Consider the following 13139-nt stretch of genomic DNA (forward strand, 5'->3'; position numbering starts at 1 on the left):
CCAACTGGAGATTCAGGAACAGGCGTCTAAGATTTAAGGATGTGGATTTTTCAGGCATGAAGCCAGGTTGGTCTTCATGAATAATAGTGCTGATAACATTTAATAATCTTAGCTAGAACCTGCTTGGCCAATACTTTCACGTCTGCCGTTAACAGTGAAATAGGTCGATAAGAGTCTACCTGTGTAGGATCCTTGCCTGGTTTTGGAAGCCCTACCACAATCGCCCCTCTCATCAAACTAGGTAAAATACCTGCCCGATATGAGTCCATAATAACATTAAGTAGGTGCGGGAGAAGAAGTTCCTTGTGCTTCTTTAGGAAAAGATCTCAGCGCCAGCTCAAGCTCCTTCAGCCGGATATCTCCATCTAACATCTCCCTATTCTCCACAGATAAAGTGGGCAAGGAAATGTCCATCAGATACCTCTCTCTATCTGTCGGACTGACTGTAAGTCTAGACCGATAGACGTCCTTAAAGTGAACATGGAATACCCCCAGTAATTAGGTTCCCATGTACATCCCTAATAGAGATTACACATGAGGGACCAGATTGTGCTTCAATAACCATGGCTAATAAATGACTAGCACTCTCACCTTCCATAAAGTAACTCTGGGTCCTAAAAAAACGTTTATCCCTCGCCTTTTCTATTAGATGTTCCTTCAACAGCCCTGGTTTTGGATTTAGTATATATTTGGATGCTGTGGCCAATACTCTATTAGATAACTACACAGAGTGAGCCCTACTTTTGGTCTTGTGGGCCCTAATGCTTTTCATATAGACACCTCTTATATATGCCTTCATTGCATCCCATACTATTGGTATAGTGGCAGGTCCAATGTTGGAATTAAAAAATTCCCCCAGTGCATTAGGAATGGTACCACCAATATTTACGAGCTGAAGCCAAAATGGATTCAAATGCCAAATAGGTCTTGAATTTTGCCCCAAGTTTCCTAACTGTGCCAGGATAGGAGAGTGGTCAGATACACTCCGGGGAAGGTAAAAGATCTCTTGGACAAGTTCCAATAAGGACAGGGAACCCAGCACCAGGTCAATTCTGGACAGGGAATTATGTGAAGAAGAGTAGCAAGAATATTGCCTGTCTTCCTGATGCTTGGCCCTCCAGAGATCACACATATCCACCTCTGATATCAATCTAGCCAATGCTGAGGGTGAGGGGCCTAGTACATCAGTATTTGGAGTGAACTTGTCCAAAGACTTGTCCATGTGCATATTAAAGTATTCCACCATTAGTACAGGGACACCAGGAAGCCTGGCCGTGAACATTAGTATTTTTGTCAGAACCTCGCTGGAGTACGGTGGGGGAATGTATACTGCCACCAATCTTCCATTATTGTCAATGCACGTGTCTCTAGCTTCAAAGAGAATAGATCTATGTATTAGAATACTAACACCACGCGCATGAGTACAACAAGTAGAATGAAATTCATGCGCCATCCATGCTCTGTGTATCAGATGAGTTTTGTCAGCTGTAAGATGCGTTTCAGATAGGCAAAGAATTGCCGGTTGGTATGTTTGCAGAGCATGGAAGGTCGCATGATGTTTTGAAGTCTGGCCCATTCCCCTCACATTCCAGGCAATGATCCTAAGGGTACCCATTATCAAACCAAATCCAGAAAAGTGCTGCCGCTCACCCCCGTTGGACCACCATATGGCCCAATAGTAAGCATATACTCTGTCTCAACTTTGGTGGCGGTTGTTGTGGAATTGTACATGATGAGCCCGCTCAATAGCAAAAAGCGGAGATAGATTATCTCTTCCAATTTTGTCAGCAAGCCATTTCTCAAAGAACGACACAGCCTCCACTCCTTCTGTATGTTCAGGCACACCAATTATTCAGACATTATTGCGCCGTAACCGGTTTTCAAGGTCATCTGATTTAGAAATGAGCAATGTGACATTATATATTACACGCTATAGATCCCTTTTTACTGATGGCATTTGATCCTCCATAGCACTGACACGGCCCTCCACACGCTCCTTTACTTGTCTCATATCTTGTCGTATGAGCAGAATGTCCTCTTTGAGGCCCCCCCATGTGAGTGTTTAATGTGGGGAGCGCCATGTTACTCTGCACCACCGCTGCGTACAGATCTTTAATGGTGGGCTCTGCCTCCAGAATTGTCCCTCCGTCCTGCGCTGCACTAACCTCCCTCTCCACCTCTGACACCAGACCAGGAGCACTGGTTCTAGATGTGCCCAGGGAGTCCACCTCTTTAAACAGCCTCCGGCTCCAGTGTGTTTGCTGGTGGACTGGTCGAAGAGCGGGCGAACTTCTCCAGCCGCGCCGCTACATCTGAAATTTTGCAGCGTGCGCGCCGCCATTTTGTTTCATCGGAGTAGCAGAGCCACACTCCTTTCCATCCTTCTCCTTGGTCCTCTGGCGGGTTATGTCTCCGCAAAAAGATGGCGAATCACAGGGGGAACACGTCCACTCGCCGGTAGCGCAGGTTGCCCGCTACTGCAGCAGGTAATTAGGATGGATGCAGGAGATTTAGCTGCACGTCCGCTCGCATACCCGATATGCCCCCCACCATGAGAAGTCGTTTAGACCCTTACAATCACTCTAATGTCACTGAAGCTATTCCCACACATCATCCTGGTGATTACTGTTGCTTTCAAATGAATCAATGGCACGTGGTTCCTGTCTTGCAGCTTGTGTACAGCGAGTAAAGAAATATTTCATCAAAAAGTTGGGAGAAGATTGGATATTCCTTGTTCTTCTCGGTCTTGTCATGGCATTGGTGAGCTGGAGCATGGACTACGCCAGTGCAAAGAGTATACAGGGTAACGCTGGTTATGTAAATTACTGTCTCTTATTACTTTAATTAATGGCAAGATGTGTCTTCCATTTCTGATGGACACTGCATAGAAATGTTACTATAATTATTGTTTGTTACATGATCCGCTTGCAGTACCATTTTTCACCACTGCCCCAATAAGCCATCCATTTCATAGACAGCAATGCAACAGCGCCACCAACTATACAATCTAATGAGTTTTCCATGATGTATAACATTCATGGCCTATCCTTGGTATGATCAATGAGCATACTATTGTCTGGACCTACCCTGATTAACAGAGTGAAGGGATATTTGGGTGCAGCATGGTACAGCCCCATTGCGATGATGGGAACTGCAATGAAAGAGCTGCTACCCCTTCCTTATGCTGAATGCTGGCGGTTAGCATAAGGATAGCCTATCAATGTAATCATGGAAAACCCCTTTAAATGCACACTATTTCTTAATCCTGACACCCAATGTCAGTTTCTAAGGAGGTCAATATAATTTCCAGCCACTAACATATTTTTACTTTTCTGGCCTCTGTTTGATCCCCTGGACATCTGCTCCTTCTCCTGGCAAATCTGTGTTAATTGGGTGGGCATAGAGCTCTGCGATGCTCTGCAGACTACATTTCTTATAACTCTTCTGTCTGCAGAGCATTCTCCTGCCAGTTACTATTAGAGATGAGTGAATTACTTCGCATTTTTTTGTTAAGTAGCGGGCGCAATGACAGGGAGCTGCAATAGTGCTGCCCCCCATCATTGTACCCCTCAGATGCCGCGTTCATACATGATCGCGGCATCTAAGAGTAAAAAGAGTGTGAAATTAGCAGAAAAAAAAATTGAATCATACTTACCGCCTCCATTTGCTCAGGATGGGCCGGCCACCGCCATCTTGCTTGAAGATCTGGCACAAAATTCAAGCGTCCCTAGATGACGTCATCACGCCGGCCAGCGTGGTGATGTCATACATCACTGCGCATGGGATTTCGGCCGAGATCTGCAATCAAGATGGCGGCGGCCGGCCCGTCATGATCAAATGGAGGAGGTAAGTATGATTTTTGTTTTTTTTACACTATTTCAAGTTAAATCAATTAAGCATGAGGAAATTCACTCGACTCTAGTTACTATCTTACTGCAGGGTGTTGGACACCCCTTCCCCCGAGTGCTCACGATGTTACCCTTTTTCCAGTCTATTTCTGGGTTCCCACACCTTCCCTCTAATTTCTTTCACTGAGCGGCACAGCTTTTCTGCTGGGCAGACAAATGGTGCATGCACTGATAAAGTGCATTCACGGAGGTGGGAAGTCGGCCACTGACAGAATCCATGGTCGACATCTATACAAGTGTGACCATCGAGATAAGTGCACCCCATGGTAAGGTACAAGGGCAGAGGACAGACACAACAGGGACTGTATGTGGATAATTCTGCATTTGAATTCATTAATTGACTTTGTGTTTGTGGGCAGACCCTCATGGGCGTGCCCCTGTAAGTGTCATAGTAAGCCTGCTGCCCCGTAATGTTTCACCACACACCCGGTTTCTCTGTTTTTCTTTTTTGCAGCATATAAGTGGATGTATAAAGAAGCTTCTGACAATGTCTGGTACCAATATTTGGCCTGGGTGTCCTACCCTGTTATCCTTATACTATTTGCTGCAGTGTTTTGCCACTTAGTAGCTCCACAAGCCATAGGTAAGTAGGCTTCACTACTGACCTGCATAGGCCATTGGGCCTAGACGTATTATTTTGTGCGCTTATCGTGGCTTCTTTTCCATCAGCACATCACCTGGAAGGTCTCCTAGTTCTTCAATATTGGTTCCATATTAGATTTTGTCTAGTAGAGCTTCCTGAAAATTCTTGATGGGTCAGCTTTAAGGAGCGTCGTGGTCAGGGTAACCAGACACCATGTCAGCTGCCTCTGGACACTGCATTTATCATTAAACTCTATCATGGTGTGAGTCACTTATCCTGTATGGTCATCCACCGAGACCATAAATCACGTGTCCCTACCTAACCTTCTATCCACCCCCTGCATCTAATACACACAAACATCATTAAAGGGAACCTGTCATGTGTCTGATCTGCAGGCAGCATGTTATTGAGCAGGAGGAGCTGAGCAGATCGATATATGGTTTTATGGGGTAAGATTCAGGAGAACTTGTATTATAGCCTTTTAAGTCGCCACTCTTTTTTTTGGCTTAGGAGTCCAGTGGGCGGTTCTGCATACAACAATAGCTGTCAGTCACTGATGGGACCGCCTACTGGACTCCAAACCATAGAATGAGCTGGAATTTAAATGAATAAAATGCAGGAGATATTGACTCTTTTCCCACTGAACTATATATTAATCTGCTCAGCTCCTCTTGCTCTATAACTTGCCGAGGTCTCCTGATCTACTGATTTCAGAGGATGGTCGTGTCCAGGAATATCATAGGTGTTTCCAAGAATATTCTATTCGGTGGGATGCATGGACTGAGCTGCAGTACCAGGCACAGCCGCTTGTATGGACGAAACACATTGCCGGTGCAAACAACTTAAGGCAAGGGTGTGGACCCTTAAATGTACTAATCAGCATGGGAACTTTCTGTCCAACCCCCAACAGTAAAACATTAAAGACCCATTGTAAGGACTGGCTATCAATGGAATAGTCCCAGAGAACCCAACTAACCACCTTCAAACATATTTACAGGGTAGTATTTGAAAGATCCTATTATACATATCCTGACAACACTGATGGGCGTGACAAGTACTGGAAAGTAGAGAAGCTAAGGCCGTCCCTCGGTGCACTGAAGCCCTCATTTGCATTAAGGGTTCCTGCTCCTGTGGTACCCTTATACCAGTGACAGTTGTTAACCTGCCGCTCCTGATAAAATCCTTCCTCAGTCACTCCCAGAAAGGAGTAAGGAACAGAAGTTTCAGGATCCTTAAGCTGTCCGAAACCATTGTTTTTGGTGGACTGTGTATGGAAGTCTACTGGCTCCTTCCAATGGCAGATGCACTGGGAAAGAAGATTTGAGCCTGTGGGATTTTATGATGACCCAATCCATTGTTCCCTGGGTAGATAATCAGATGCCTGAGTTGTTGACAGTTATCTTTCTTCCCTCTCCGATTGAAATAAAAATCATGAATGCATGGCCAAGCCCAGCATGGATGGAATTGGAACTGGTGAGGACTTCCCTAGAAGGATCTGACTTCAATGACTTGGCTGATTCCATAATGGGACATTGAAGTACACTGATCAAAAAAATAAAGGGAACACTTAAACAACACAATGTAACTCCAAGTCAATCACACTTCTGTGAAATCAAACTGTCCACTTAGGAAGCAACACTGAGTGACAATCAATTTCACATGCTGTTGTGCAAATGGGATAGACAACAGGTGGAAATTATAGGCAATTAGCAAGACACCCCCAATAAAGGAGTGGTTCTGCAGGTGGTGACCACAGACCACTTCTCAGTTCCTATGCTTCCTGGCTGATGTTTTGGTCACTTTTGAATGCTGGCAGTGCTTTCACTCTAGTGGTAGCATGAGACGAGGTCTATAACCCACACAAGTGGCTCAGGTAGTGCAGCTTATCCAGGATGGCACATCAATGCGAGCTGTGGCAAGAAGGTTTGCTGTGTCTGTCAGCGTAGTGTCCAGAGCATGGAGGCGCTACCAGGAGACAGGCCAGTACATCAGGAGACGTGGAGGAGGCCGTAGGAGGGCAACAACCCAGCAGCAGGACCGCTACCTCCGCCTTTGTGCAAGGAGGAACAGGAGGAGCACTGCCAGAGCCCTGCAAAATGACCTCCAGCAGGCCACAAATGTGCATGTGTCTGCTCAAACGGTCAGAAACAGACTCCATGAGGGTGATATGAGGGCCCGACGTCCACAGGTGGGGTTGTGCTTACAGGCCAACACCATGCAGGACATTTGGCATTTGCCAGAGAACACCAAGATTGGCAAATTCGCCACTGGCGCCCTGTGCTCTTCACAGATGAAAGCAGGTTCACACTGAGCACATGTGACAGACGTGACAGAGTCTGGAGACGCCGTGGAGAACGTTCTGCTGCCTGCAACATCCTCCAGCATGACCGGTTTGGCATTGGGTCAGTAATGGTGTGGGGTGGCATTTCTTTGGAGGGCCGCACAGCCCTCCATGTGCTTGCCAGAGGTAGCCTGACTGCCATTAGGTACCGAGATGAGATCCTCAGACCCCTTGTGAGACCATATGTTTGTGCGGTTGGCCCTGGGTTCCTCCTAATGCAAGACAATGCTAGACCTCATGTGGCTGGAGTCTGTCAGCAGTTACTGCAAGACGAAGGCATTGATGCTATGGACTGGCCCGCCCGTTCCCCAGACCTGAATCCAATTGAGCACATCTGGGACATCATGTCTCGCTCTATCCACCAACGTCACGTTGCACCACAGACTGTCCAGGAGTTGGCAGATGCTTTAGTCCAGGTCTGGGAGGAGATCCCTCAGGAGACCGTCCGCCACCTCATCAGGAGCATGCACAGGCGTTGTAGGGAGGTCATACAGGCACGTGGAGGCCACACACACTAATGAGCCTCATTTTGACTTGTTTTAAGGACATTACATCAAAGTTGGATCAGCCTGTAGTGTGTTTTTCCACTTTGATTTTGAGTGTGACTCCAAATCCAGACCTCCATGGGTTAAAAAATTTGATTTCCATTTTTTTTATTTTTGTGTGATTTTGTTGTCAGCACATTCAACTATGTAAAGAACAAAGTATTTCAGAAGAATATTTAATTAATTCAGATCTAGGATGTGTTATTTTTGTGTTCCCTTTATTTTTTTGAGCAGTGTATTATTAGCATAGTTACTCTGTTCAGCTGATTAAAGTCTCTATTTTTACCTACTTTTTATTTATTGTGATTATATATGAATTTAGGACCCACCAGTTCTGAGAACAAACTAGTCCTAATCCCAACAAGCAAAAGAAGAATCTCCATTCTACATGATTTTTGCAACAAAAAATAAAAATTCACCAACCACTTGATTCACAGATTCATCAATTAATTCATTTTTTCTCCCTCTCTCTTTTGTGCATACATTAGCATTGCAATGACAGACTGGATAAAAGTGCTAATATGTAAGTATCAGTGGAAATGAGACCCAACCGAAAGATAAAAACTCCACCAAATAAACAGAAAGACCTGAAAAAGTACAAGAGTTACTGCTTGCAAATTTTATCTGTAGCTGTAGCTGTAGGTGTTTAAAAAAAAGGAAAAAAAGAATATGAAAACATTTTTTAAAGTTTAATTCCATGTAGGCCTCCAGGAAGGTAACAACATCTCACAACTTCATGTTATTGATTTTTTTAGGTTCTGGCATCCCAGAGCTGAAAGTTATTCTCCGAGGTGTCGTACTGAAAGAATACTTGACTCTCAAAGCCTTTATTGCCAAAGTGATTGGGCTGACGGCCTCCTTGGGGAGTGGGATGCCTCTAGGAAAAGAGGTAAGATGTAGCCATGGGTGTAGTTATATAGCAAATCAAATCATCAGAAGAAAGATTTGTAAGCAATGTGGTTTAAAAAATGTTACATTGATGAAGCAACAAATTAGATTTCATACTGGAAATCCATCTAAAATATCTTCAGTCACATAGACATCTCAGAAGAAGACAGTGAAGAGAATCTGTGAACTTCAACCTCCAACAATTTCTATCTTTATATTCAAAAACTTCCCTGGGGGCGGCCATATTGAAGACACACTTTTGTTCTGTCTGTATAGATAGTACAGCAGGGTGTGTACTTTATGACAGCTGTAAGGAATGGAAGTCACTTGATAGAAAAATGTCATAGATTATTACACCCTCCAGGAAGTGATGAGATACAGCCCCCACTCCAGAGACCAGGGACTGACAGGGGGCTGCATACAGAGCTGTATCTGTGTGTATATAGTGTTACTATCCTGCTATATCTAGACCTTCCACTGTATTACAGAGCTGTCATTAAGTATTCTTTCCTAAATCATAATGAGATGACTCTGCTCATTCTTTTCTAATCTACACAGCATAGCTGACAAGTGAGTTTTTTATGTGAATAGTCAGGTAAAAATTAAAAACCCAGTTTTGTAAGTATATATATTTAGAATAAAACCCTGAATTCATTGATATTTAATTTTTTGATAATTCTTCCCTTTAACTTGGGATTTTGTGACGTAATGTGTGAGGAAATGTTAACATGAAAACAGTCGGTGTCCAAAACAAACATTCAGCAGAAGCTCTTGCTCTGGATTCGGCTTCTTAATTATCTCTATCTATAAATAATACTCTGGGCAGGAGCTCAGTTATTTGATAAGTTGTGATGGGATTGATAGATGAGCAGGCCGGGCTCGGGAGGGTGTCCCTATCAACGGGCACACTCAGTGAAATTCTAATCTGCAAAAACTGAGCATCAGCTGCTGCCTGTTTTGTAATGACTGGGTAACATGGAACAAAGGAGATCAATGCAGGAGATAAAATGTTCAAATGATTTCACCTCCCTCCCCCAACCTCAAACCATAATGCCCTCCTTCGTCAGCCATTCCATTATGCCCCTTCCATGATGTCTCCTCCACCAGCCCAAACCATTGATGCTCCCTCTACCATCCAAAAACCATGATGCCAACTCCACCATCCCCTAATCATGATGTTCCCTCCATCAGCCCCGAACCCTAATTCCCCCTCCACCAGTCCCAAACCATTATGCTCGCTTCACCATCCCAAACCATGATTTCACCTCCATCATTCCCCCCTCGCCACCATTCCCAGACCATGATGTCCCTTCACCAGCTTCAAAACATGGCATCACCTCAGACAACACCACACCATGGTGCTCCTTCCACCATTTTCAAGTCATGTTGCTCCCTCGACCAGCCTCAAACCATGTTGCTCTCTCTACCAGCCCCAAACCACAATGTTTTCTTCACCATCCCAAACCACAATGTCTCCTCCACCAGCCCCAAACCATGATGCTCCCTCCACCAGCCTCAAACCATGATCCCTCCACCATCACACACCATGATGTCCTCTCCACCAGTTATAAACCATGATGATCCCTCCACCATGCTCAAAGTGAGCAGGTTTTGGTGTTGGTGTGCAACGTTCATGAGCTGGTACAACTGTTTGTGTCTTATTAGTGTAGTTAGATTGTGTTTATCTATAATTGTGTTCTACATAACAATCAGATCAGATTTGGTTAGTAATTAGTGCAAAAAATAAATCCAGGTACTTCCAAAGGGGTTGCTTACTTTTTCTTGCAACTACATATTCCAGTGGGGTTGGGAAACAAGCCGCTTCAAGACACTTCTGGCAGTGGCTAATTTCTCTGCAGAACAAATTTATAACATGTTAAAATGTATCAAGCCCGATCCCCATTTTTCCCATCATCTGCCTCCAGGGGACAGTTGGTAAGCTCCCATACACAATACCCTATTAGCTTTAGTACCTTTCTATCTCCAGGTGTCTCAAAGCTTGTACAATAGATAACCATGGGCACCCATCTGTTCCTGTCTTTTGGACATTACTGGAGTCATTCTAAGAATGTTGGCGTTTATACCCCTGTTCTTGTGTTTCAGGGTCCATTTGTGCACATTGCAAGTATCTGTGCGGCCGTCCTAAGCAAATTCATGTCCGTGTTTTGTGGAGTCTATGAGGTAAGGAGCTGAAGTTAACAAAGTTGTATTTTACGCTAGCCTCTTGTTTGCCCTCCCTGTGACTGGCTTATTGCCCCCTTGGCTGGTAATGGACTCCAACTGCCTTGGCTTTGACTTGCCGGGAGAATGTTTAGAATGGGTTTAGCCGGGACTAATCTTGTAATGCATAGTGTGTATATATATATATATATATATATATATATATATATAACCAAGGTTACTAGGAATAATACTTGCTGTAATTTTACTACAGTCATCCATTGAGTTTCCATTCTTGCTCGTTATCATGTCATTTTCATATTTAAAACACCCTTTTTTAGACTAGCCCCACTCATGGAAATTAGGTTTTAGGATTTAATTTAAGTTTAGATTGAAGGGTTTGTCTGGCTCATAGAAAAGCCTCACCTCACCGATTCCCCCCAACTTCCTTTCCCAGTTCCCTGATGTTCTCTACTTCCTTGTGTCTCTCAATAAGTGGAAAAAGATTGGTCAGCCAGTCATTGGCCACATTTGTGACCTGCCTCTGCCAATGACTGGCTGAGTGGTCATGTCATGCACGTTGAGAGGCACCAGGAACTAGAGTCTGGTGGGGGAGTGGGAACAGCTAAAGCTTTTAAAAAATTTTTTTATCAACTGGACCTCCCCTTTAAGCTGGCCATACACTTTATCTTGCTGATGGCCAAGTGCTCATTAAGCTGTTTATTCCTCCGACTACCCCATACACATATATGCTAGGCACGGCTAAGCATTTCAATGTTCCTAATGGAGAGAGGGGAATGTGTGGAACAAGGGATCGTCATATTGACGCCCTATACACATTAGACAGTCAGACATACCATTGTATTGGGTGGAATCTGCCTACTTCCATCCAATGGGTATGTTCATCTATGGTCACTTTCTCCTATGTGGCCAACACTGCTGAAGATGAATATCAGTCTATGGTGCCATTCTATACCCTTCCATGCCTCTATTTCATACAGAGGAATACAGAGGTTCTTTTCAGTTCAGATTCATACCATATGTAACCCAAAAGAAAAAGATCTCAGCACACTACACCAGGTGATAAATTACCGGGGTGCTGCCTGGGGAGAATACCTCCACCATGTCTGATAGAGGCACTGTTTGGATGCCCATGGTGTACCAATGGTTCTATAGCAAGGAGGTGTTAGGATTCTATGTGCCACTCTGTGGAAACTGTGACCAAGGGACCAAAGGGAGATATTTGAGCAGATATTGGCAAGAGTTATTAAGACTATACATTTATTACTTTTCGAGACTGAAAAGTGGCAAAACATTTACATTTTTAAAAAACTGTAAACAATTTTTAAGCTTAGGAGAAACAGCTGCCTTATAGAAGATTGGAAACTGCCAATGCATATGTGATCCCTTCTTCAGCTCCTGGAGAATAAGGGTCCTCGTTTTCATCATCCAAGGTGGTACCAACCATCAGACTTCTGGTCCCATGGTGATGGGGCAACTGTCAATGCGAGGTCCCATCCATTTAGTGAGCAACGGAGTGGCAGTGTTCATGTCTCAGAAGATACACATGTTGGAATGATTGATATATACACATATTACAGAGACAATAGAAATTTTAGTTATTGTGAAATATGTCAACTATTGTATGAAGACAACATGTAATAATTATTTCTATTAACTGTTGCATACATTCACATATATGTACTGTAACACCCTTACTCAGGACCCCTACCGAAGTCTGGATCTTTTGGCTGCTGCCTGTGCTGTGGGGGTTGGATGTTGCTTTGGTGCACCACTTGGAGGCAAGTGCTGCCTATAAATGTTAACTCCAGTTTACCAGCATCTATGATGGCTTTCTTGACTTCTGGCCTTTGTTCCCCCCTCACCACTTCCTATGTGTTCTGTCAACCTGAGGTAACTACATGAGGAACCCAATGCCATGATGTTGTAGTCTCATTCAACCAGTCAGTAGGGTTCCAGAGAGGGTAGCCCAAGTGATGGGATAGCCCAACAGTCAGAGCAAATTGGCAGAAACCATGTTGCCTTCCACTCAACTCTGTCCACAATCAAGCACGTTCCACTATATTTGGCTCATCAGAAAGTCTTGATTGCTGACAGATCTTGTCCTGGGTTTTAATGTTTGGGTCAAGGAACTGGAATTGATATTAGAGATTAGGTCAATAGGCATCACAGAAAAGAGAAATCACAGAAAAGAGGCTTTTTACGGTCAAATCCATAAATATGACCTCTTCCCTGGCTAATGATTTCATAATATATTAATAAGGTGTCTATTCCCTTCAAACAGCTATGCCTCTTGACTTCATTAACATGCATGGCTAGCTTGGCCAGGCGTGTATGCATTTGCAATGTGAAGAGGGGAATAAGCTGATACCACAACCCCTGTGGTGGTGAGTTATCTCCAACATACCCAGTTCTTCTTTCTCCGAATATTTGTTACTGGGGCACAGCTGATATATCCCCATACACATGAGATAGTCAGCTTGTCCCACCAAAATTGTCAGGCTTGACCAACTTTCATCTAATGTATAGGAGTACCTTTCACGTTAATCAGGTTTCAGTTTGAGTAACCAAAAAGTTGCACCTCATGAAGATCCCTCTAGAGTGACATTGACTTCATCTTAATCTAATGATCCTTGTATTCCTCGCTCAGTACTGCTCCATGCATCTTGCCTGTGTCCTATCCAAATCTCCTT

The 13139-nt window shown here is 44.0% G+C and overlaps 1 protein-coding gene across 2 annotated transcripts in view; it reads left to right on the forward strand.

Moving 5' to 3' along the window:
* Nucleotides 1-13139, forward strand: part of CLCN1 (chloride voltage-gated channel 1) — a 126131-nt gene that overhangs the window by 70994 nt on the left and 41998 nt on the right. For both annotated transcript variants that reach the window (XM_040437726.1, XM_040437724.1), the window contains exons 3-6: nt 2672-2803; nt 4363-4491; nt 8133-8266; nt 10369-10446. In XM_040437726.1, the coding sequence (XP_040293660.1) occupies nt 2672-2803; nt 4363-4491; nt 8133-8266; nt 10369-10446 (473 nt within the window). The remainder of the gene's footprint in view (nt 1-2671; nt 2804-4362; nt 4492-8132; nt 8267-10368; nt 10447-13139) is intronic.

Source organism: Bufo bufo, chromosome 6 (assembly GCF_905171765.1).
Source record: "Bufo bufo chromosome 6, aBufBuf1.1, whole genome shotgun sequence".
Classification (NCBI taxonomy): Eukaryota; Metazoa; Chordata; class Amphibia; order Anura; family Bufonidae; genus Bufo; species Bufo bufo.